The sequence below is a fragment of the Lasiosphaeria miniovina genome (genome assembly GCF_030549165.1).
Source record: "Lasiosphaeria miniovina strain SMH2392-1A chromosome Unknown B0T26scaffold_4, whole genome shotgun sequence".
NCBI classification, from domain to species: domain Eukaryota; kingdom Fungi; phylum Ascomycota; class Sordariomycetes; order Sordariales; family Lasiosphaeriaceae; genus Lasiosphaeria; species Lasiosphaeria miniovina.
Window position 1 is genome coordinate 954,941 of NW_026848223.1, and position 22,907 is coordinate 977,847.

Consider the following 22,907-nt stretch of genomic DNA (forward strand, 5'->3'; position numbering starts at 1 on the left):
CTGCCTTCCAAAGCTGGGCTGCTGCGCCTACCTCCCTGAGTCCCTACAATACAGTACACCCAAGATGCCTGCCTACCCTTATGACTGCACTGTAGACGCCTGCCGGCCTGGCGACTGGCGAGGGACGGGACTGGCGAGATTGGCGCAAGGACACGACACGCGCGGAGCTCGTTTATTAACCCAACTAAAGTGACGGGAAAGTATGCATAGGTCGTCTGGGGCAGACAAACTGTCCCTGCTACCGCTCCACCCGGCCGGCTCGTTGGCACTAGAACGGTTCCCCTCCACTTGACTACAACCCTGTGTAAGGCAAGTACCCGTCTTTACCTACCCTGCTACCCTGATAAGGTAGGTGCGTTTTGTGCCCTGCAATCGAATTAAACGGAAAGTGCAACTGGCGGACAGGGTTTTGGATCCTTCCACTTCATGTCAATTTGGCTGCTTCATCTCTGTCAGTGCTGGTGCTCTCTGCCTGAGTGAGTGCCTGAGTCTGCCACGGCGAGCCCACCTAAGGTCCTGGCACCCGACAATTAGACAATCAAAGCAAACCACTGCTCGATTGCCCTCGTCCACAGCAGCATCAATGCTCCTCGTCCCGCCCCTGCCTGCCGCTTCAATACAGAGCTGCCAGAGGCAGACAGACCGCGTGGACCCGGGCCACAAGCAGGCGTCGAACTCGCAGACGATTCATCAACTTGTTGATGGGTTCGTGATGTGACGTCTTCTTGCACGGGCGGCGGTCTTTCGAGTCGGCACCTCACGCACTAACCGGCGCCCTTCTAAGTTCCTTATTTCCTTCGAGTCGAGTCACCGAGCATCTTGTATGTACGGCCCGTCCGATTGCTCATGTTCTCCAACTTCTTTTCTCTTCAACACGGTCTAAGTATTTGGCGGCATCCGTACAATACAAAGCTACTCAGTTTACGCAGTACGAGAATGGAGGTTATGCCACGACGGGGCTAGCCCAGCATGGATATTTCTGGCTTCTGCAACTTGCATGTTCTTGCTCCCCTCCGCCCTTCTTCCGTATCCATTCGCCGACCACCCTCGTCGGGTGATCCTGCCCCGGTAGGCAACTTACCTCAAGAGTTGCAATGCTCGCTCGCTCGCTCACTCGTCTGGCTTGCCCCCCCCCCGCCTGGTGTGTTAGCCTGTGCTAGCTGGCCAGCCTGTGGATGGACGGGGCAGCAGCGAAGTGCTCCGCTGGGACACCAAAGCTGGTCGCTTTCCTGTTGAAGAGCGAGCAGCAGACGTAAGTTCGCTCCCTGACCCTGTCGCTGTCTGGCCGCCTGTCGCGGATCGCTGGGACAGGCGCCAGCCGCGCAGTTTGCCTATGCCCATGGCAATGGCAATGGCAATGGTAGACAGATCGCATCGAATCCTCGTCTCGATTGAGACGGAACCGAACGATCGAGTTCTGTCTGCGATAGTAAACAGTAACTAAGATGCGCAATTGCGGTTACACCGCTTCCCCAAAAGTCTACGCCCTATACACTCTATACTCTCTTACTGCGGTTGCTGCTGACGGAGCCGCGGCCTGGGTCGGCTGTCCATGTTCCGTGGACGTGGGACAAAAGTCCCATCGTGGTAACACTGTCGAGCGTGTTTCCCAAGTTCCACGCTGCTTCTGCCACGAGGTCGGTCGGCTTGGGTCCTGTTTGGCAACGGCACATGGATTCATCTGCTTCAGAGCACAGCGCGGCACAGCTATCCATACAGCAGCCAGAGAAATGCTGCAGCCTAGCCAAAACGATGGTCCGTTTTGCCCGCGCCACTCTCTCCGTTGCTGATGTCGGCTGGCAGGCCAATGAGCCCGACAGTCGCGCAGGGAACCAAGCCAACGCCGCGCCACCGGTCACTCGATGATGGGTACAACTACAGTAGGGGGGAGGGACGTAGGTTATTTGGGTACGTACTCTGGTCGAGCTGTCCCCGCTAAGCCGTGGTTAGTTTCATGAGCATGCCCACTCTCCCCGGTAAGGCCGTTGACACCTTGAAAGCTAAACGGACGTCTTCCCTGGGCCTCCCCACCCCTGATCGTGCATTCGTCGTCTGCTCGCTCGCTGGTCTTCATGTACCCTTGTACTTTTTTCTGGACTCTTTGGGCTCACCCCCCTCCCCCTCTGCCCCATGCGCTCCCTGTCCCCTGTCCCATACCCTGTCCCCGGCCCTTCTCTGGCAGCTCCTCCCTCAAGACTCACACCCACGTACATGCATGTTCCTTGTCTGCCCATACACACTCTAATCCGTCCAAGTAGCTATGGGCCTTACCTGTCTATGCCTGTGGACTTGAATCTTGGCCCTCCTCGTCATGCACAACTCTACCCAGGCACTGTGCCTGTGGAGATGTACCGTACCGCCTCCGCAGACTTATAAGCCTTCCCTGTCCCGGCCCTGCTCCTCCATGACCTACTGAGGCTGAGAGCATCTTGAAATTCAAGCACCCCCCCAAAGATAGATTCTGTTGCTTCGTCCCTATCTTGCTACCTAGACCTGATCGCTTTGAACGCACCGGCCCCGAGCTTCGCTACCGACCTCCCCTCTGCCCTCCTCATATAAGTCCACAGGGTCGCCGTGGCTTGAGCTGATCGCACCGCATCTCGTCGTCACCGGAATCCGCATCGCGACACGGATAACGTATGTGCTGCTTACTCTCTCTCAGCCGTCCGCCTTCTTTCCTTCCTCCCTCGAAGAAGATGGACCCCATGTATCAAGACGAGGGTTTCAGTGAAACTTACTCACACAACCCCAGATCGAGAACCTCCAGCACCACCGCAGGGTCGACGACAGAAGGCCTCTTCCAGGGTTTACGACTTGCCGAGTCTCCGGCCTACACGCCTTCCACCTTCGAGTCTTCGTCTTATACCACCAGCAGACCGCCATCATCGCAGGAACTTGCCTCGCCACCGTATCTGAGCCCGAGCTTACCCCACTCGGTCGCCTACCTGCCCACGCCTGCCTCCCAGCACCAGCCGCACTACCAGCGACTAGCAGAGGGAGTCTTGGATGCAGACTGGTTCGAGGCAGATCGACCCCAGGGCACGCCTCTACTCCGAGTAGAACACGCCCCAAGACACGCGGAGCCGTCGGCGTCGTCACCACCACCGCTTTCGACTATCCAACCGGGAACTATGAGGTAGGTGCTTTGCACGAGCTGGGTCTTGCCACGATACTAACCCAAGTTCAGCACTGTCGCCCTCTCGTATGACGCTGGATTCAGCATGGGAGCGAGGTCTGCTTTTACTTGGCCAGGTAAGCTTCACTTGTAGCTCTGAGCTCTCTAGAAGCCTTTGCTCACAACCTGCCAGTGATGGAGACGGGAAATTCTCTCATGGGCCCTGAAATGGGCCACTACGGATCTGAAGCTAGCCTGACGCCCCCCAGCGCGTCGAGATCGGTTACCGGAAGCCCCCCAAGAGGGACGCTCACCCCGGACCAGCGAGAACTCAAGAGACAGCGAGACCACGCCCGGCACAACTCCAAGATGAACGTCCGGAACCGGAGAACGGGAAGCAGCTCTTCCTCAGTCTACTCACCACCAGTCACAATGGCCGATTTGTCAACGGGCTCATCGAGCATGCCTGTCTACACTACCGCACCGCCTCAAATCTCCCTCTTGGCCGAACCCTCGTCGTCGCAGTACTTGCCGTCCTTTTCACCGCCTCTCTCGGACCACAACCAAGCCGGCATGTTTGCCAGCCACTACCCTCCGCCGTCATACATGACCGACTATGGCTACCCTACGACGACAGCGCCGAGCTTGTCGTCACACTATGGGTACGGCTCAGAACTGACCAAGGCCACTAAATTGTACGAATGCTAACCCTTTGACTTATTGTAGGAGACCGATCATGCCAGACCCCAACCTTGGCATGTACTCAGGCCCGCCAGTGATGGGCCCCGGTCCCCAGGACGCTTCGGGTCAAGTTAGAGTGGTCCAGAGCCGGCCAAAACCTCAATGCTGGGAGCACGGATGCAACGGGCGTCAATTCTCTACATTCAGCAACCTACTTCGGCACCAGCGCGAGAAGTCGGGGCAAGCCGCAAAAGCATCGTGCCCCAACTGCGGTGCCGAGTTCACCCGAACGACAGCGAGGAACGGCCACCTATTACACGACAAGTGCAAGCAGAGGAAAAGCGGCTAGGCCCCACTAGAGCGAGCGATGTGGAAGAGGCGCATCTTGGCTTTTGCGTGGAGCGAGGAGCTCTTTTTTCGGCGCATAATCACATGGGGTGTTTTGCTTTGCAAGTTTTCCGGGATTTTTTCGAAGAGGACGACAAAGACGAAGAGGTGTACAAAATCTGGAGAATGGGGCGTATGGAAAGCCTCACCTTTTCTATTTCTGGGATATGGCTCGCTTTGTTTTTTTTTGGGGGGGATATATCTGCTAGATGCGGAACGGCTACACAACATGGCCTTGGTCACCAAGGGGCGGTACACACTGGGCGAAAACCTGGATATCATTATGAGCGTTCATGAATTTTTTTTTGGAAGGGGCGGGGGATCGAAGGATTGGAGGTTTTGTCCTTTTTTTTTCTTGTCATTTTCTTCTTCCGCTTCACTTCTGTCTCTCCCCTTTATTACCCTCATTTTTTCTTCATCCTTCTTCAACCACGGCGGTCCAAACACATGGTCTCCGATGGCGGAATTTTATATCTTGTGGATATACCCTTTCTATGCAATTTAGGCTGCGTACATACATAGCAACATTTGATACCTATAGTCAACGATGCTGTTGATCAGAATACCCCATTTGTTGATGCGTGACATTGCTGAGATAGTTAAGTCCACTCTCAATCTCTAGTCCTGGTCCTAGTACGAGTGCCTTGGGACGGCGATACTACGTACTGAGAACGTTGGTACTTTGTTCTTAAATTTCATTTAAAAGCCGCTGTTATTACCTTACTACGGGTTGCGATGACCAGCCCCTGGCCTTGATGGCTGAACGGGGAAGGAGCACATCTGGGTCCTTCCCGCTCTTCCATCCCTTGCTTGGCTGGCTGGCTGGCACTTGCCGCCCATGAGAAAACCCCCTCCTTCTGCCCCTCTTTTCCGGGGCAGAGTCCGAAGGAAAGGGAAAGACGAGACGGGACTGCCGCAGATTACCTTAGTGGTAGGATGGCAGGGCTCTGGAGGATTCCCAGGCAGTCCAGAATTCAAAGTCAAGGTTCCGAACTTTTGGCATGCACTTTGCACGACTTCTAACGCGACTTTTCTAATTACGCAATCCGCGAGCAAGCGAGCCAACCGGGCAGTCTTGCTTGGGCCTAGCTCAGTGCGCGATGGCTTGAAACAAGACGGCTTTGGCAAACCATACTATCGCTCCCGTCTTTCTTGAACTAACATGGTGCGTACTACAAGAGACGAGGTAACTTTGATCAGCACGGACACGGCGAGAGCTTGTTGGACAGGCATGTGCGTGCTTTTTTTTTTTGTGTTGGTTGACGTCGGCGACTTGCTTTGACTGCTAACCTTGTCAGGTCGCTTCCTTACTACCTTACGTACGTCCCTAGGTCGAGCAGGGGAGGGTCGAGAAAAAAACGTCTCTGGCTACTCTGCAGCAACCCGGCACGTAGCCCGTCCCCCACGGCCCACGGCTTCGCTATTAAACTTCGTACGATTCTCCAGAACTAGGCATCGAAGCCATCGACAAAATAACGTCTTCCCTTAGGTAGGTTGTGAGTGTCTGCGAGATGTTAGCATCCGACCCCAACGTTAGCTGGCCGCGGTTGGCGGCCGCGGCGGGTGGGCCGGCGGCCACCGCCTTTCCTAATTAGCATTCTTAGCAAGGTAGCTAAAACCTCTAGGCCTGATGGGAAGCTTGGAATTTTTCTTGGACACGGCGGAGGCACCAAACAAGCGGGACCGACCTCGACACAACACTCACCCAGGCAAAGGCAAAAAGGCCACGCACAGCGATAGCAGCATGAACGCCACTTGAAACAAGATGCAGGAAACAAACACACACAAGAGACACCGACCCCAACTCGGTTTTGCCCGAGGGCGAGGCGTCCCCACGGGAGAGTTGCCCTGGACCTGGGTCCTGTGACGAGGGTGACGTGGAAAGGGTTCCAGCATGGCTGCAAAGCCGAGAGTTAATGTACGGCTGCGGAACAGCAGACAAGCAACTCTCGCTCTGTGCCCTCCCCTGCGCCATCTTTTTTCCGGCCGCCCCACGGCCGCCTTGGCGGCTAGAACATTTTACTTGCTCCTTCGCCAGATACCCAGTGTCCAACGCATCGGGCTGTGTAACGGCGGGGAGCATGGGACAAAAACCGTTGCCTAGATACAGCTTCAAGAACCGCGGCCCGAGAATGCTACCGTCAAGAGGCCTAACGACGCGCGACCACCCGCTATTCTCTTGGTCTTTCTTAGAGGTAGCGAGTACGGATACGGAGGAGGCTAGAGGTCCGGAGCCACTTCGAAAACCGTTTTCTGAGCGGCGCAGCTGGTCAATCATGTCTACCCCGTGGCAAGTGAAACATGGCTAGGAAATCAGACGACTACGAAATCGAGCGTGCAGACAGACTGCAGCACTGGCTGGTAAAATACCAGTGGTTGATGAAATGATAGAACAGCCCAGAGTACATCACTCTGACGGCAATCCCATCTTTTCCTCTGGTACCACGGATAGACGGGAAGCTGAGATGCGATGATAGGATCTACTACCACGCCGCGAAGCAAACACAGGAGAAAAGTAGAGGGAAAGGGGCAAACAGTCGCCACGGTGGGACCAACAAGCACGACATGCCATGCCCGTCAACTAGACTCGACTCGACTCGACTCGACTCGACTCGACTCGACAGTGGAGACTCGAGAGCCTGAGGATGAAAATAAACAAAAAAGGCCACTCGCCAAGAGGGCTAGTCAAGAGCCGCACCCCAATGCAGATTGAAGCCGCCAATTGGGATGGAGAGAATGCTGTTGACTGAAAATGCGAAGTCAACCTTTTTTTTTTGGTGTGTAGCTTGTTCCAACACAAACTCAGCCTTCAACTCCAGGTTGCGGTAACGACTCCACATCACAGCCTCGCTGGAAATAGCAAGCCCCGGAATTTCCTGAGCAGACCGGGCCCACTTATGCTACAAAAAACTTAGCCCGTGTCAGCGCGCCGTGGCGGCCAAGTGGGGGGATTTATGGCACAGAATTCCGTACAGTACGGGTTAAACCGTAGCGTACCGGCGCCACACCTCGGTCCTGCAAGCCCCGTGGACCAACTGCAAGGCCTTCCCCAACCCAGCGTGTCGGGCCCTGGCCAATGCCGTGGCTGGCTGCAATGCTCCCTGGGGTGGGTGATGGTGCTAGTGGTGGGAGGCATGGACACGGTGGTGGGTGGGCACTGGCGCAGACCAACCCGAAAGAGACGCGACCCCCCTCCACTCGGTCGGGCCCTCGGTCTCGCTCCCGTCGGTACCGCACGGCGCACGCACCGACCCTGTCTGATACCTCTGCTTTCCAGGTCCATGGAGGTTGCGGACCCGATGTGCTGCAGCGCAGTGCAGTGCAGTGCAGTCCCCCAACAAGCGGCTGCTTTCGGCTGCAGCTTTTTTCTCTTTGTTCAGAACGGCTGCCGCGATCAGACGTCCGTTCGCTCGCGGATGCTGGCAGGCTGGCCCGGTTCACAGATGAGATGGATGGCTGCGTCAAACCCGAGACGGGTGATGGATGGAGTGGAGTCTCTGTGCATGACGAACTAGAAAATTTGTTCGTCGCAGAAAGAAAAGAGGCGTGCGGCGCGGGTGTGAAGACGCTCGCACGTTCGTTGGACACTGTTCTGATCTTGTGTGTGCGAGTTTTATTACCAACAGGTCGAAAGCGAAGACGACGGCAGGGTTGGAGCTTGGGCAATGATTCGCATTCCGTACCTGCCTATCCTAGGTTTGGTTTGAGCATCGCATCTCTTTCGTCCCATCGCATCATCAAATCGCAACTCATCTTACTCCCCTACCTTAATATGACGAGCACCAGGGCATGCGTGCCCGCTTGTCAGCAGCCGCCGGGCCTTGTAGGGCGCAATCGGGAGAGCTTACGTTCGGGGAAGGAGTTGTGAGGGGGCAGCCCGCCGGCCCGCAACGGCCCCCCCGGCTTCCACCCAAAAATTCCATCATATCCATCATCCGGGCGTGGTCCCAAAGGGAAGTTGACAGGCCTGAGAGCTTATTTTGCTGCAGCAGAGAAACAGAACAACCTAAACTCCCATCACACCCATCACACACATCTCCATGCAACCTCAAGTCGCGCATCACGGCAAACAAGAAGCGCGTTGGTTGGCGACAGTTCAAACCGATTTCGTCTTTCGGTCCGTGAATCACGCTAGTCCTGTTTGAGTTTTATCATTCGGCAGCAACACACCCCCAATCATGCAGGGTTAAAATCTGCAGGGGCGCCTGTGTTGAAGAAACAGCAGGTTTTTGTTTCACAATTGCCTGGCCATGTTCTGATTGGAAAAGCCTAGCTATCAGCGCCACCACAAACCAAGCCCACGCACGGCACTCCATGGTCCAGCCCCGTACCGGTAGGTATACACCCCATATCAAGCCACATTCTGTTGTGCATGATTAGGTAGAGCCGTTTGGCACCCGTGTCAAATTTGACAACAACAACCACACAATACACAAACCCAACAACCCGTGCCCACCAGCAGCGATCGACGGCTACTATAAGGTTCCTCACGCTTGGCCTGCAGGACCTGGTAAGTGAAATGGAAGGAAAAGAAGATTAGGCCGTTTCCCTCTTCGGCTGCCCGGCCCCGGAAATTATCCCCTAGGTTCGTTTACCCTAGGTTCGTTTATCGTACCAGTTCCAGTTCCAGTTCCAGGTCGGGTACTCGGGCATGTAGACACGCACGCCATGACATGACATCGGGCTAGGCTGTACCGGACCAAAAGTTACGCCCCTCCCCCGCCATAGAAGGTGCTGACGATTTGTTCTTTACGACTACCGGTTCTGACATCCATGCTGGTAATTATATGCAATCTTATATACCTACCTAGTATTTCGCCCAGGCGTTCTTTCTCTTTCAACAACACCTTCCGGAATCGGGTTGCTGGGGCTGGCTTGCCAAGGATATCTCACCGTTGGGGATTACTTAGCAACTGCACCACACCCCGACCAACCAGAGCTTCCCCCTTGTCATGTTGCCGTGATACCCAGCTGTGGCCAGTAATGGAAGCAGTTGCTGTCTGGACCGGTCGGGGCCGCAAGCCGGGTCCCGGGCCTTCGGGCAGCCCCCAAGAAATAGTTGTTCCCAGAAGACTTTTTTTTTTTTTTTTTTAAAGATCGGAGTAGTGCAGATCCCCGGAAGCAGGGCGGCGGGAGGGCTACCAAGGTAGGTATTCTTGTGTATTTTCTTTCTTCATCAACGCGTCCGTACAAAACCCAAAGCACGAGCCGGACAGTAGAACCACAGAGCTGCCGGTGATCACGGCTATTGTTGCTGTTCCTGTTCCTGGACCGGTATTCAGCCAAGTTCCAACCAACCAGTTCGGTATTAGTCAGTTCGTCAGTCCGTCGGTCGGTCGGTCGGTCTGCTCAGGTTCACCGACCGATCAAATCGTAAAGTGGGGGCCGTTTTTGTTACAAGCGTCTCCTCTCCAAAACAAAACCCTGCCACATTTTTTCGCACTTGTCAGAGACGGAACATGCCGTCTCATCTAGCTACTTTAGCAAGGCTTCCTGGCAACAACCAACAACGAGAACATGGCGGTAGCCAAACCCCCCTTTCCCCGCTCCCACAGAAAGGAGTGAACTGACAAGGGGGGGGGAGGATGCAGATACTATAGGACATGTAGGGGTGGGTGGGGGGAGGGGCTAGAAAGAAAGGTGCAAAGTGCAAACAGACCATGCGCATCAGCAACTTAGGACCCCGGACCCCCTGCCTGCCCGCCTGATGCTGCTATCTATCTATCGGGTAGTTGAGGAAGCACTTGAGAATCAAGTTCTTCACTTTTTTTTCTTTTTTTTTTTTTTTGAAACGTACCACTGAGGGAGGGGAAGGGGCGTATCCAGCGGCACAGAAAGAAGCGGAAGAAGGGAATGGAAGCTCTCTTGCGCCGCACGACAACATAAGAACCGCGATATGGTTCCTATCGGTTCATCCCTTGGCTCTTTTTTTTTTCGTTCTGCTCCAACGCACACACGCACACGCCCGTATCTGTGCTCTCTCTTCTCTTTCTCAAGGGTAAATATCGGGAGAGGGAGAGTCGAATGACAAAGAGGTTATTTTCATTTTAATTTTCGGGCGAGGTTTTCGTCTGCGCCAACTTCCCACATAGACATACATATGGGCCCTGCCGCGGAGACGCACCTTACAGCAAATCATAGGACGACTGGAACTGGGAACAGTGACATTTTTCCTTGAGTCCAAACGGTCGATCTTCTGACAGGGTTATGACATAAACCCAGGGGCGAACAAGGGGTTCCCCATGTCGTACTACTCTATAAACTACCTCACATTGAACATGAACAGAAAGACCCAACAAGGGAACACGGGGAAGAAAGACTCAAGACGTGTGTGGGTGTAGTAGCAGCAGCAGCAGCAGTAGTAGTAGTAGTACTAGTAGTAGCAGTCAGCAAGCAAGCTAGCCTACGGCGCGGTGGAAACAACCCATGGTAATAAATAAATAACAAAACACCTCTCCGATGCTACATACTACCTACATACTATACCTACTTTTTCTGTTTCATCCAGTGTTCGATGCTGGATGGATGGATGGATGGATGGATGGATCCTTGTTCGGCCAAGCAAGGCCCCGTTTTATCGTTATGCTTGGACTGGACTCGGGTGTCTTTAGATCTCAATAACCGACTGACTGACGGATAACGGATAACGGATAACGGGTAACGGTCGAGAGTAGCGCCCCGGGGGGATACACGCATGCAAAGTCACCTTAGGCTACCTAGTCTTCTTTTGCCGGCCAACAACAGCAACCACAACGAACGGAACGACATCTAGGCCGCCGCCATAGTTGGCTTTGACGGCATTCCCAAAAGGGAGATAGCCGAGCGAGTCTTGTTGGCAATGCTCCAATTTGGCATATCATACCATTGCCAGGCAGTCGTTTCTTTTCTTCATCCTTGTTTTTCCTTTTCCTTGGCCGGATTTACAACAAGCAAACAAAGCCGGAGGGTCGGCAAGTACCGCCGCCGAGATTCTCTTGCTTGACCGACTGGTCAAAAGTTTCAAGGAACAGACTGAGAAGACTATCCAGAATTTCCAGATGATCTGGCCGCAGGAACTACCGCTAGGCAAAGCTAAATGCATCCATCCTACACTACTTACTGTGTAGGATACCCGTCAGCCATCTAGATCCGACGCCTACTACCCAAGACAGGCACACGTACGAATCATCGACTGGTCTCTAACTTGGGCTTAGTGGGCTGGTTCCCACTTCTTTATACACGAGTATATATGAGATACATGACCAACCGGCTAACTAACCAACTAGCAGCTATTCCTAGATCTCTGATAGCTTGAGCATGGGATACGTCCTAGGTGGGTCACGGTCATGGTTCATGGGTCATTATGTCCTGTCATATTCCTGCACCGGAGAAAAAGGTGACAAGATGGTCCCGAAGAGCGACCCGCGATACAAAGAAAGGAGCAAACAAGGCCGGAAGATGCAACTTGGAGGAGAACCTCGTCCTCCGCCTAGGCTGCCGTCCCAGGTTTCGTATGTCGGGACGGTTTGTCCCGCGATACCGCTCCCATTTTCCCCCTCCTATGCCCTCAGTCAGGCTCAGCAAGGGCCAATTCCGCTCCTCCCGCCACTCGAATCCTTCCTCTTTGTTTTTCCCCCCGCCGCCACCGCTTCCTGCCTGCCGAAGAAGTTTAAACCTAACAGAGAAAAGAAAAATAAACTGTCTGGGCCCTGGGCGGGGCTGCAGAGACACAAGGTTTATTGGAAGGAAGGTAAGCTAGACAGGGTGACGCGGTCGTCAAGCCGGTGCCGTTACTGACGTGTGCACGGAGCGGAGCCGCGAGAGCCAAGGTGAAGTTGCGGGGGTCGCTGAGGGGACAGACTATGGATTCGACACTTCTCATCTTGCCGGCACGAGCTAGCAGAATCTGGGCGCTACGAGAATAAAAAAACGCATTGCAATCGACAGGAGAGAGAGACAAAAATAGTACGGGCACTGGCTCCTGACATGCGGGAAGACGGTTCTGTGAGAGTGGGCGTGGTGCTAGGCCGGCAGGCGGTTCCCCTCTCCTCCCCATTGGCAGCTCGTGCCATGTGGCATCGCCGTCATCGCCCGAGATGGACGCCGAAACGGAGGGATACGGCCCCGGGGCTCACAACGGCATAGAAATACGCCACTTTTGATACGAGATGGGTTGGCGACAGCCGTACCCAACACATACACCAAGGCGTGGGACCAACAGAGAGAACGGGCAAAGATAGAGACAAAGCATCACTGACGCAACAGGAAGAACGCAATCAACCCGGCTTGAGCCAACTGGCCCGACTCAGCAAGCAATCACATCATACCCCCAACAAAGCACATATGTCTTTGCGGGGAAGGCTCGAGGCAGCAGTCAAAGAGGAGGGCGATGCAATGCTTAAGCGGGATGGAGGAGGCAGAGCTCCATAGCAGGTCCTCTCGTGACCGGATGTTTGGGGTCTCGACCGTGGGACGACCGACGAGAGAGAGAACCCAAGGTAGTGTGCTATTTGGATACAGAGAGGGGTGAGGGGAAGGGAGGGGAGAGGAGAGATGCCGCCATGTCGGGCCCGTAGCTTTGCAACAGACACCGATATAGGCCTCGGCCAGATTCGACCGGGTGGCTGGCAAGACACTTGGCTCGTAAAGCTCGGGCAGCAAGTCCCGGAGGATTGCCGAGAGAGAAGGGGGAAAAAAACACGGACCACGACGCACTAGATGCCAAGAAGGGGCCGTGATAGTGCGAATCAGAAATAGAGTGTGTACGAGTAGGTAGGTACTCGGGTGATGAGTGAGTGAGTGCGCAAGGCAAGCAGACGCAAGGTGTCCCGAAGGAAAAAATAACCCCAAGGTCAGAGGCTGATTGTTCTGCAGCTACAAGCAGGCCCGGGGCAAAAGTATGTGTCTCCTCTTTTTTTCTCGAACATGTCATATTTCGTTTCTTTCCTCCAACTCTTCTTTTGTTGCTGTGGCTGGACCCACGAGCCGGCTTACTGGGCGTGGCGGCGTCTAGCACTGGTGCCACGCAGGAAAAACAAGAATTGCAAATAGAATAGAAGGAAGGAAGGGGGGAAAAGGGGATGCCGGAAAAAGAAGAAAGATTTCCCTGAGGCACGGAAACCTGGCCAGGGCTGGCGGGCGAGGGAGGTGAGTGGACTGGACTGGACTGGGAACATGTGTGAAACACACGGTAATTACTCACACTCGCATTCACACCAGACAATGGAGATAGCCTCAGATGCGCTTCATGTGCCGCACCAGCAGAAAGAACCTGGAACTTAGAGAGAAAAAAAATCGGAAACGGCGGGGTATGCACCTACGGATACCGTCCATGTGAAGCTGGAAGGAGCGAGCACTGAGATGGCGTGGGTCGTGGCTATAGCTTGCCCCCAGGCACAAGGCACAGACGGAAAGTACGGACCGAGAGGTCAAAGTAGAAGCGACTGCTTGCCGCTTTTGGGGGCTGGCTGGTCGCTTGTGTTCTAATTCCTTTGGGTTGTCCCGTAGCGGCATAGAGCGTCGGCTGGTTGCTGTATGCAGGTAGCAACCGTCTCTCCAATCTCGTGCGCCACAGAATGGAAGGAACTTCCATGGACGTTGCTGCTCACCGCACTGCCGCGCAGGTAAGGTTCTCAGTCATATTCCGCTGCTGCGTCCCAGAGGGTTGGGTTGGATACGGGGTATTCGAACGTGAGCAAGTACACTCCGCACCTAGGTTAAGTTCTCACCCACACCCCTCCCCCCCTTGGTGCGCGTGTGAGCTAACGTTTGTGGTCAGCCTCCTAGCCGCCTTGAGACATTAATCCGCTGCAAGCGCGCGTTCGCGGCTGGAACTGGTGGAAGCAACAAGGCTGGTGGCACACCAGTCCTGGGCGAGCCCTGCCCTCCTCGGCTCTAACAAGCGCGCCCCCTCTCAAGCGCGACACTGCTTATTGGTGGATTCCGCGTTAGTAACGCGATCCTACGGGCGCTTAGACAGTCAAATTTTAACACCCAACGGCATAGGGTAGCCGCCGCTTGGGGTGGGGCTGCCACACCGCTGCCAATGTTTTGATACTGACCTGTACGGAATATCCGCACCTACCACGGGAACCTTTCGAACCACTCACAGGGCCGAAGCTACCGTTTTGGCACCTCAACACCCCACCAGCCCACCTTACCGGGGGAAGTCGCCATCGACGTGGACTGACCGGATTGCTCCTGCCGGGAAGCTCTGGGCAGGACGTCATTTCCTGCGCTCCAGGCTGTACAACCGCTGCCGTTGACACTATTGAGTGTGTCCTTATCCTTGCATCAATTCATTACAGAGATCCTGGCAGCTCGTCAACGTGGAGTCGAGGGCTGCAGCACGCGGGGCCCGCAGTGAAAGGGGTCGAGCAAGGGAGATCTTGGGCACTGGGACTTGAGCCGAGCGACGGAAGCGACACCCGATAGACGCCCTAGGATCTGAATCTGATCTCAATCTGATCCACGGACCTGGAAGTCGCGGCTATCGACATCGGGTCGCGATTGCCATTGCAGGCGCGCAGACTCGGAGAGGCGAGCAGGAGCACCTTGGTTGAGCCTAACCTTGTCCATCGACAGCCACGGCTCAGTTCCGTCTGTACTTGCCTACCTTATGAATCTGTCCTCTACCTGAGGTAGATAGAACCGGATCAAGGCTAAGGTAGGAGCTTACTGCTCAGACCAGGCCCTCACACTGGGTGCCCTCACCAAACCGCCAGACACTACCCACACCACCAAGATTAACCCAATAATTTGAGAAACCCTACCACCTCTTTCAGTCTGTCTGCAGCGTTCCTAGCAGGCAAGGCGAACAAGGGACCTAGGCCACGCCAGGCACTTAGCAGCCTTTGTCATCGTCGGCGATAATTACAACTTCCGATTCCTTGTCGCGGCTACGGCTACCCACCTCGTCTATTTGCTATCTACATAGCTACTTACCCCCTGCATGCGGCCCATCTCCGCGCTTAGAGGGTCGCAATATTCGCGGTCGGCGTCACACATACCACCTGGGTTGCACCAGATTCGGCGACTACCTACCTGCCGACCTACCTACTTTGCCTACCTACTTACGTGATTGGCATGCTCGAGTAATATCCCCTCACCTCCCCTCCACTCCACTACTTACTAGTACGGATACCTTGGTTTATGTGCGGCGTGGAAGTGGTCTTGGCTCGCCATCCATCCCGAAGCTGGCTGGCCTTCATTTCCACCGGGCTGCCTGAGTAGGCCGCCCTAACGACGTCGGACGTTGACATCAAACGTCAATATCCAAGCTGTACTATAAGCCAAGGTTAGGGTACGACGCTGGAGTTGGAGTCTGGACGGCGACCGACTCTGGGATCGACACTGGGACATCTCGTCCTGGCATCGTCCTGCAGCCAACCCTCTCGTGGCGACCTTACCGTCACGCCACCGGCACCTTCGCGGTCCCTTTTCGTCCGGGCGGGGGGGGGGTTCTCGTGCGTGGCCCTCGAGATCAGCCCGGGCCATCGAGGCCATCAAGGCCATCGAAGCCATCGAGGTGCTCGTCTTTGGCCGCAGATCGGCATCCCGCCTTCAATAGTTGCTTAGGAGCAAGCGCCAGGACCGCAAATCTGCCGGCTTCCCGGCCGGCTTTTTGTGGCACCTTGACTAGAGACAGACCCAGACCCAGACCCAGAACAGTATCTCGCTGTCGCTGCCAGAACCGGCCTTCCATCTGCCATGTCGGCTGCTGTTGCTTCACAGTGGCCCCAGCGCCGGCGCCGCGTCTTCCAGTCCGTCTTCCATACAGACGACTCGCAGCCCACCCCCCACTCGACTCCATGTATCAGATTTCCCGACCAGGGCCAGCCCTTCGGCGGCCCAGCGGCACCAATCGTGGACCGCTATGGCCACGGCACAGCAACGCCGTCGGTCATCTTCTCCCAAGACGCTGCTGCAGCTTCGTCTGCTGCAGCAGCAGCTGCTGCTGCCACCACCCAGGACCACGTCCAGTTCCTACTGCAGAGACACCAACACGCTCGCCGAGCCCACGCACACGCCCCTTTGGACGCGGCAGACCCGTCCCCTGCACTATCACCCACCCTCACCTCGTCGCTCAGTACCATTGATGCCCGGTCTCAGTTGGCACAGCCCCTATTCCCCTCACTGGCCACGGCGGCGGATGACCAAGTTGTCTTTGATCGAGCATGGCATGTCGTTACCGCCCGTATTGCCCTACCAGCGTCGGCGACAGCTGATGATTCGTTTGGCACCTTGCCCCCTGACTCGCAGTTGCCACACCAAGCCTACACCTCTGATGTCGACTTTTACGATGCTCTGGCCCTCATCGTCCAGGCCCCTGCTCTCCTGCCCCGTGCTACCCACACAGAGGACGTTGTCGCTTGGCACGCCCAGCAGGCCCGCTCCCACTTTGCCCAGCACGTGGTCCCGCTCTTGTCTGGCTGCCTTGACGACCAAGGCGACGAGCCAGGGGCTGAGAATAGGGGCCGCTACCGTGGCACCGGGAGGAGAGGGGATTACTACGAGCGCCACATGGTGATCGTCATGAGCAGTATCCGGACCCTGGAGGCAGCACTAAGGCTCTACTTCTACGGTTTCGGGATGCTCGTAAGGGGCTTCCACAAGCTCGCCGTCGCCAACGGCCCCGGCAAGCCACTAGTAGTAGATCCCGAGCTTATTGCAACACGCTTCCGCCGGGATATACATGCCCTCGTCGGCAACTCGGCCTCGCCGGAGCTGATGAGGTCCGTAAGTATCGTCCTCGTGCGTCTCACGGGCACAATCCTCGGCATACCGTCCGGGGATGACAGTAATGATATTGGCTCCGTACGATCGTCCCAGCGGCTAGCACCGCCTACGGACGATGACCTTAATGCCATAGCTACGAGGCAACGCCTACATGAGCTCGTCGAGCAGCTACACAATGTGGGACTGGCAGGAGAGCGGTTCCAGATTCTGTTTGCTGAGATCATGGACTCGATGATGTCCGACTTTGTGACGGGAGCCTATGCCGGAGTTTGGAGTGCGTCCGACACCCAAAGCTTCTCAGCTGCCACGGCCATGAACACAATATCCCGGACAGCGGGTGCCTCGTTTACTTCTCCTTGCATACTCTCGCTCGGCGACTGGGTTGAGAACCACTTCTCACGCCTCAGCCTGGAAGTCTTGTCGCGTGTATCCCCAGGGGCTGCCTCGCCTGTCAAGCTATCGGATGTCAAGACATATCAGTCGCTGGCTCTTGGTCGCCTGGCCGCTCTCCGCATATCAGAGCTCTTTGATATTGTTTTAGCATGGCCCTCCTCGCGCGGAGCCCTGGATGATCTGCGTGCTACAATCACCACCACAGCTCGTCGTCTGCAACTTACGGCGAGCTTCTCGCATACCCTTCAGACTCGGCTACTCCACCCGGGCTACAGTACGCTCAAGATTCTGCGCACCTATATTGCCATAATCCGTACACTACATGCCCTAGACCACAGCAAGGTTCTTCTAGGCCATGTAGAGTCGAGCTTGCAGCTGTACTTGTGCCAGCGTGAGGATGCCGTCCGTATTGTAGTCACTGGCCTGCTCGCCAGCGCCGAGGAGCTGCGCGTCGCGAGAAAGTACAACGAGACGGCGAAAAAGCCGATGGAGAGGCGTTCTCAGGCAGGCCATACCGGCACCGGGAATCGGGGAGGGCCTGAACCGGGCCCCTTCGTGACGCCTGCCGTAGGTGGAGGATACCGCGAGACACCTGGCACGAGAAAACGGCGAGACAGCACCCCTGAAGCAGGGCCCGGGGACGCCGAAAAGGCAGCTCGAGATCTGTCCTCTACCAAACTTATTGAGCTTTCTCTGATCTTGAACGACCCGCTGCAGTCTCGCCGTGCCTCGCCAGAAGACGAGGACCTCGACTGGAACGACATGACGTGGGTTCCAGACCCTGTTGATGCCAGCGCGAACTATAAGCGGCCCAAGAGCGAGGACGTCATCGGCACGCTTATCTCGGCGCTGGGTAGCGAGGACGTCTTCATCAAGGAGTTTGCCTCGGTGCTCGCGGACCGGCTGCTGACGGACCCGGCAAACTTTGACCAAGAGTTGCGGGTCCTCGACCTGCTAAAGCGCCGCTTCGGCGAGCCTGCATTGCAGAACTGCGATGTCATGATCAAGGATGTAAGGGACTCGCGGAAGGTAGACACCCTAATCCGGCGGAAGCGCAAGGATAGGCACGAGGGGAAATCACCGGCTACGCCGGGTGTATCGAACCCCGCTGCGAGACAAAATGTGGCCGGCCAGACCATGGACCAGGCACTATCAGCGCAAGGGGCAAAAGAGATGGAGTACCATGCTCGGATACTGTCGCGGCTTTTCTGGCCGAATCTGGACCGCGAGCACTTCCTCCTGCCGACCCCCATCGTCGAGGAGCAGAAGCGGTACGAGTCTGGCTATCAGGGTCTCAAGTCGGGTCGCAAGCTCACCTGGCTGAACCAGCTGGGCCAGGCACGCGTGGAGCTCGAGTTGCGCGACCGCTCCGTCACGGTCGACTGTACAACGGTGGAAGCGACCGTTATCTACGCATTCCAAGACCCTGACGCCGAAGACGGAAACTCGTCGGTGCGTCGGTCTGTTGACGAGCTGTACGCTCAACTCCAGATGGACGAAGACATGATCGCTGCAGCTCTCACTTTTTGGGTTGCCAAGGGCATCCTCCGCCACGTGCAGCACGACGTGTATGCTGTGGCCGAGACGCTCGCGGCGGCGGCGAATGCGGACTCATCGTCTGCGGCGAACGCAGGCTCGTCTGGATCGGCAGCCGGGCAACAGCCTGGCGCCGCCATGTCAACAGCAGAAGACAAGGAAGACGGGGGCGAGCCGCCGCGCAAGACGGCAGGCGGCAAACCGGCGGGAGCCAGCGCAAAGGAACAGGAGCGTCGTGCCATGTACTGGCAGTACATCTGCGGCATGCTGACCAACGCCAGCGCCACCATGCCGCTCGGCCAGATGGCCATGATGATGAAGATGCTGATCTCGGACGGCTTCCCGTGGAGCAACGAGGAGCTGCAGGAGTTCCTGGGCGAAAAGATTGCAGACGGCGAGCTCGAGGTCGTGGGCGGCAAGTATAGGCTCCCGAGAAAATAAGGGGTGTTGTATGTTCATGTGCTAGATAGTGCTATTGTCGTTACAGTATCAAGTAAGGCCCTTTGATCCAGTGATTCCCTTGGATCAGGCCGTGAATGTGGTTACCATATCATATTAGCGTGTGGCTATCTGACGAGTATTTGGTCAAAACAGCTCCTATAGATGTCGTTGGCGACGAAATCCAGTGTGCCTTATTTGTGAACTGCCACGTACTTATGAACTTCTACTTGTATTTTTTATTCTACTCTAGGAGCATCTTCTACGGGGTTTATAACCATCACCATTCACACACTAAAATGAAGAAAATTAAGCATGTGCCACGGCGTAGTAAAAAGTGAAATAATTGAACGACATTGAATTGCTTGCCTTTGCTACTCACTTCCCGAGCCTAGCTCCATCTCCAGTTTAGTTACTAATTTTTACCAATGCACTTTCTACATGGTCCAATGCGATACTCTCCGCCTGCAGTTGTCTTGGAGGTGTTTCAACCAACTGAAATATGACGTGGCCGAGAGCATAGAAAAAGCCGAACCTGCCTCACCTTGACTGCGCTGCCCACCTGCCCACTTGAGCCGACCTTCCTGACCGAGCCGACTGCAGGCCTGGCGCCTTCCTGGCCAAAGGAAAGTATCTCGCCGTCTGTCGGTAGCAAGCCTGTTTATTTTTCAGACGATGATGCGCCGGCCGCCTTGACGATGCGGCGCCAGACAATGCCCAGAACTCGGGGCCAAAAGATATTGGACTTCTCCTAGGGTCTGCCTTACGAACGTATCCAAAACCAAAAACCGAGTCAGCACGATGGCGCCTTTCATTCCCGTGCAACCCAACGCCTTGCATGCGCAGAGGTTTGGGCCGCAAAGAAGGCCGCGCTCGTGTGTGTCTATTACCCTCGAGGGTTCGCTTTTGTCGGCAAAGTACCCCAGGCCAGCGGCTGTTCGTTGCACTCTGCAGTCTCGTAAAGCCCCAACACTTCTCATCCCAATTAACGGACTATATCTATCATGACCAACCCACGCCTTGAGCGACTTTGGAAGGATGCCCAAACCCAACCGTAGTGGGGCTCACGACACAGGCCATGTGTTCCGGCCAACTACCTCAATCGACCAACAATTTCACAGAAAGCAACCTTGATGCCGGTAATTATTTCTTCGTCTATCCAAAAACGCTTGACATTCCTATGATGAAGCATTTACTTGCTCTCCTCTACAGCCTGTCATGTGTCGGGCAGTCCTGGCGTACCGGCCTCATTATGGACGGGCAAACCCGAATATGTCCCGCTGGTAAAAGAGAATACATACTCCCAAGTATCCGTAATTAGCATAGCGGATGCAATTCACGCGCTTGAATCTGTGAGCTTAGAAGGGAATTTAAAGAAAAGGGTGTATTCTGTAGAGTCGCAAAGGCTGGCTCCATTGCAGGCATGCAATGAATGCTGGGTAGGTATATCAGGGACCCTATTTCCTTTGCTATGCATCGATGATTGGTCGGATGGTGTAGTTGGTTATCACGTCAGTCTAACACACTGAAGGTCTCCGGTTCAAGCCCGGGTCTGATCATAATGTTTCGTTTTTTTGTCTTTTTCTCCTTTTCGTCTTATGGGCTTTTTTCGGTCTGAAGTCTTTTTTTTGATCTATTCTTTTTATTATTATCGTGTTGTCATCCTATTTTGTGTTCTTCTACGGGGTGGTTTGTAGTATTTCTTTTAGATCTTGCTTTTTTTTATCTTTTCCCTTTTTCCCCCGTTCTAGTTTTTGTGTTCTAATTTTCTTTTTTATAGAATGGCATGCGGAATATCGGCTGAGAAAATACCTCCAAGGATGGCACTTGAAGCGGCGGATGTTTAAGATATCCATTCGGAAAGCCTATCTGCGCCTCAGCCGTGTCTGCCGACATAGCAGTCGACCGAGGTAGGTAGCAAAGACAGTCGAGAGCTGCAACTGCGTGGGCGTGCCGAGGGAGAAAAAGGCAAGAGTTCCGTATCAGTGCGCCAGTGGGCATGATGGTTTAACATGTCGGGTTTCAATGTGAAGAACCTGCGCCGAGTGCTGCGAAGAGAGAACACCAACAATGCCAAGCTGGATTCTCCGAGATACCGGTGTCCTGACAAAAGAGAAACCGTCACCAAAAAAAAGATATGAATGCTTATGTAGGTGTGGATATATACAAGCAACGCCGGCAAGATGCTTTGAAGAGATGTAATGATCTTTTCCCCTCGGTAAACCAACACACACGCGCACGCACGCACCATAATTTTTCACCCCCGTCATGCAATGTTCATGTTCATGTCATGTCAAAGTCTCGAGTTGGATCCTCTACTCCCACTGTCACCACCACCACCACCGCCGGCGCCGGCAGCGCGGGTCGATTGCACAAGCTCCCAGGCAAACTCGGCTAGCGGGGCGCGCGAGTCGGCGTAGCGCCGCGCCTGCTCGCTGCTCGCCTGGCGACCGGCGTGGCGCGCGGCAATGCCCTGGCAGATTGCGGCGAGCCGGAAGATGTTGAAGGCCTGGGCCCACTGCAGCTCCCGGCGGCGGTCGGGCTCGCCGGGGGTCTGGCGCGTCAGCGACAGCTCGAGCGAGGACTGCGAGGCCGGGGTGCGGGGGTCGACGACGGAGAAGTAGAGCGTCGAGATCTCCTCGGGCGTCGGGAGGCCGCGCGTGGCGCGCGGCCGAAACCCCGTGTGCACCGAAATGCTCCTGGACGGGTCGAGGCGGGCCGTGAAGTAGGGCGTGAGGAGGTTGGACAGGTCGGATAGGGGGTGGCCGATGGTGGACATTTCCCAGCTGGCGAGAGGAAAGGAGAGAGACCGTCAGTGACTCTTCATGAACCCGCGGCCTGTGTACTCACTCCAGAATGCCAATGACCAGCGGCTCCGTCTTGTGAAAGACGAGGTTGTCAATCTTGAAGTCGCCATGAATAAGAGTGCCCCGGTCGACAGGCTGCTGGGCCTCGTCGGCGAAAAAGTCCATGAGGTCGGCAAAGTGGGGGAGGGATCCGACGGGCTCGTGGGTCTCGACGTCGCGCACGCTGGCCTGGGCGTCGCAGATGGTGCGCCAGGTGGCGACCTGGCGGGTGTAGAAGCCCGAGGGCTTGCCAAAGGCTTCGAGGCCGACGGCGCGGGGGTCGACGCGGTGCAGCTTGGCGAGGACGCGTATAGCGTCGGCCCAGATGGCGCGGCGCTCGTCGGGCAGCAGGTTGGGGATGACGGGGTCCTCGAAGATGCGGCCGTCGAGGAAGGACATAATGTAGAAGGGGGTACCAATGACGCTAGGGTCCTCGCACAGGCAGTAGGCCTTGGGCACGGGCACGTCGGTAGCGGCCAGGGCGGCGATGATGCGGTACTCGCGCTCGACCTTGTGCGCCGTCTTGGAGACGAGGGCGCCGGGCGGCTTCTTGCGCAGCACGTAGCGCCGGCCGTCGGGCGACGTAAGCTGGTACGTCGGGTTGGACTGGCCAAAGCCGAACTGCTTGACGTCGAGCGGCACCTCGATCTCGGGCACCGACTTGGCGATCCACGCCTCGAGCGCCCGGACATTGATGGGCTGGCGAACGCGTCCCGCCATTGCTGTCGTCGTCTCTCTCTCTCTCACTGCAAAAAAAGGTTGGAGGAGTTGGAGTTGGAGTTGGAGCCTGTCGA

General features: G+C 55.8%; 5 protein-coding genes and 1 non-coding gene across 6 annotated transcripts; 4 read left to right on the plus strand and 2 right to left on the minus strand.

Annotated features, from left to right (window-relative positions):
* Positions 1-2,696: 2,696 nt before the first annotated feature.
* B0T26DRAFT_740590 (uncharacterized protein) lies at positions 2,697-4,145 on the plus strand (the record flags this gene model as incomplete). The annotated part of the gene is made up of 4 exons (XM_060443862.1): positions 2,697-3,136; positions 3,188-3,252; positions 3,285-3,777; positions 3,842-4,145. 4 exons carry the CDS (start codon positions 2,697-2,699, stop codon positions 4,143-4,145), a joined length of 1,302 nt encoding a protein of 433 aa, XP_060295814.1.
* Positions 4,146-5,535: 1,390 nt separating this feature from the next.
* B0T26DRAFT_708142 (uncharacterized protein) lies at positions 5,536-6,791 on the minus strand. The gene is made up of 2 exons (XM_060441883.1): positions 5,809-6,791; positions 5,536-5,672 (listed from the first exon to the last, which is right to left on the minus strand). The coding sequence occupies exons 1-2, from the start codon at positions 6,459-6,461 to the stop codon at positions 5,669-5,671; spliced, it is 657 nt and encodes a 218-aa protein (XP_060295815.1). The 5' UTR covers positions 6,462-6,791; the 3' UTR covers positions 5,536-5,668.
* Positions 6,792-7,078: 287 nt separating this feature from the next.
* On the plus strand, positions 7,079-8,504 carry B0T26DRAFT_275795 (uncharacterized protein). The gene has a single exon (XM_060434128.1). It carries the CDS (start codon positions 7,260-7,262, stop codon positions 8,049-8,051), a length of 792 nt encoding a protein of 263 aa, XP_060295816.1. The 5' UTR covers positions 7,079-7,259; the 3' UTR covers positions 8,052-8,504.
* Positions 8,505-15,871: 7,367 nt separating this feature from the next.
* Positions 15,872-19,270, plus strand: B0T26DRAFT_645786 (uncharacterized protein; the record flags this gene model as incomplete). Its single annotated transcript, XM_060437761.1, has 3 exons — positions 15,872-16,027; positions 16,157-18,388; positions 18,428-19,270. The coding sequence occupies 3 exons, from the start codon at positions 15,872-15,874 to the stop codon at positions 19,268-19,270; spliced, it is 3,231 nt and encodes a 1,076-aa protein (XP_060295817.1).
* Positions 19,271-20,752: 1,482 nt separating this feature from the next.
* B0T26DRAFT_t111 lies at positions 20,753-20,826 on the plus strand. Its single transcript has one exon. It is a non-coding gene; the product is annotated as a tRNA-Val (tRNA).
* Positions 20,827-21,560: 734 nt separating this feature from the next.
* B0T26DRAFT_740592 (kinase-like domain-containing protein) lies at positions 21,561-22,833 on the minus strand (the record flags this gene model as incomplete). The annotated part of the gene is made up of 2 exons (XM_060443863.1): positions 21,561-22,053; positions 22,118-22,833. 2 exons carry the CDS (start codon positions 22,831-22,833, stop codon positions 21,561-21,563), a joined length of 1,209 nt encoding a protein of 402 aa, XP_060295818.1.
* Between the last annotated feature and the right edge of the window lie 74 nt (positions 22,834-22,907).

Excerpts from the sequence above, each read along its gene's own strand:
- B0T26DRAFT_708142 (XM_060441883.1), bottom strand. The coding sequence starts at position 6,461 with ATGATTGACCAGCTGCGCCGCTCAGAAAACGGTTTTCGAAGTGGCTCC.
- B0T26DRAFT_275795 (XM_060434128.1), top strand. The coding sequence starts at position 7,260 with ATGCCGTGGCTGGCTGCAATGCTCCCTGGGGTGGGTGATGGTGCTAGT.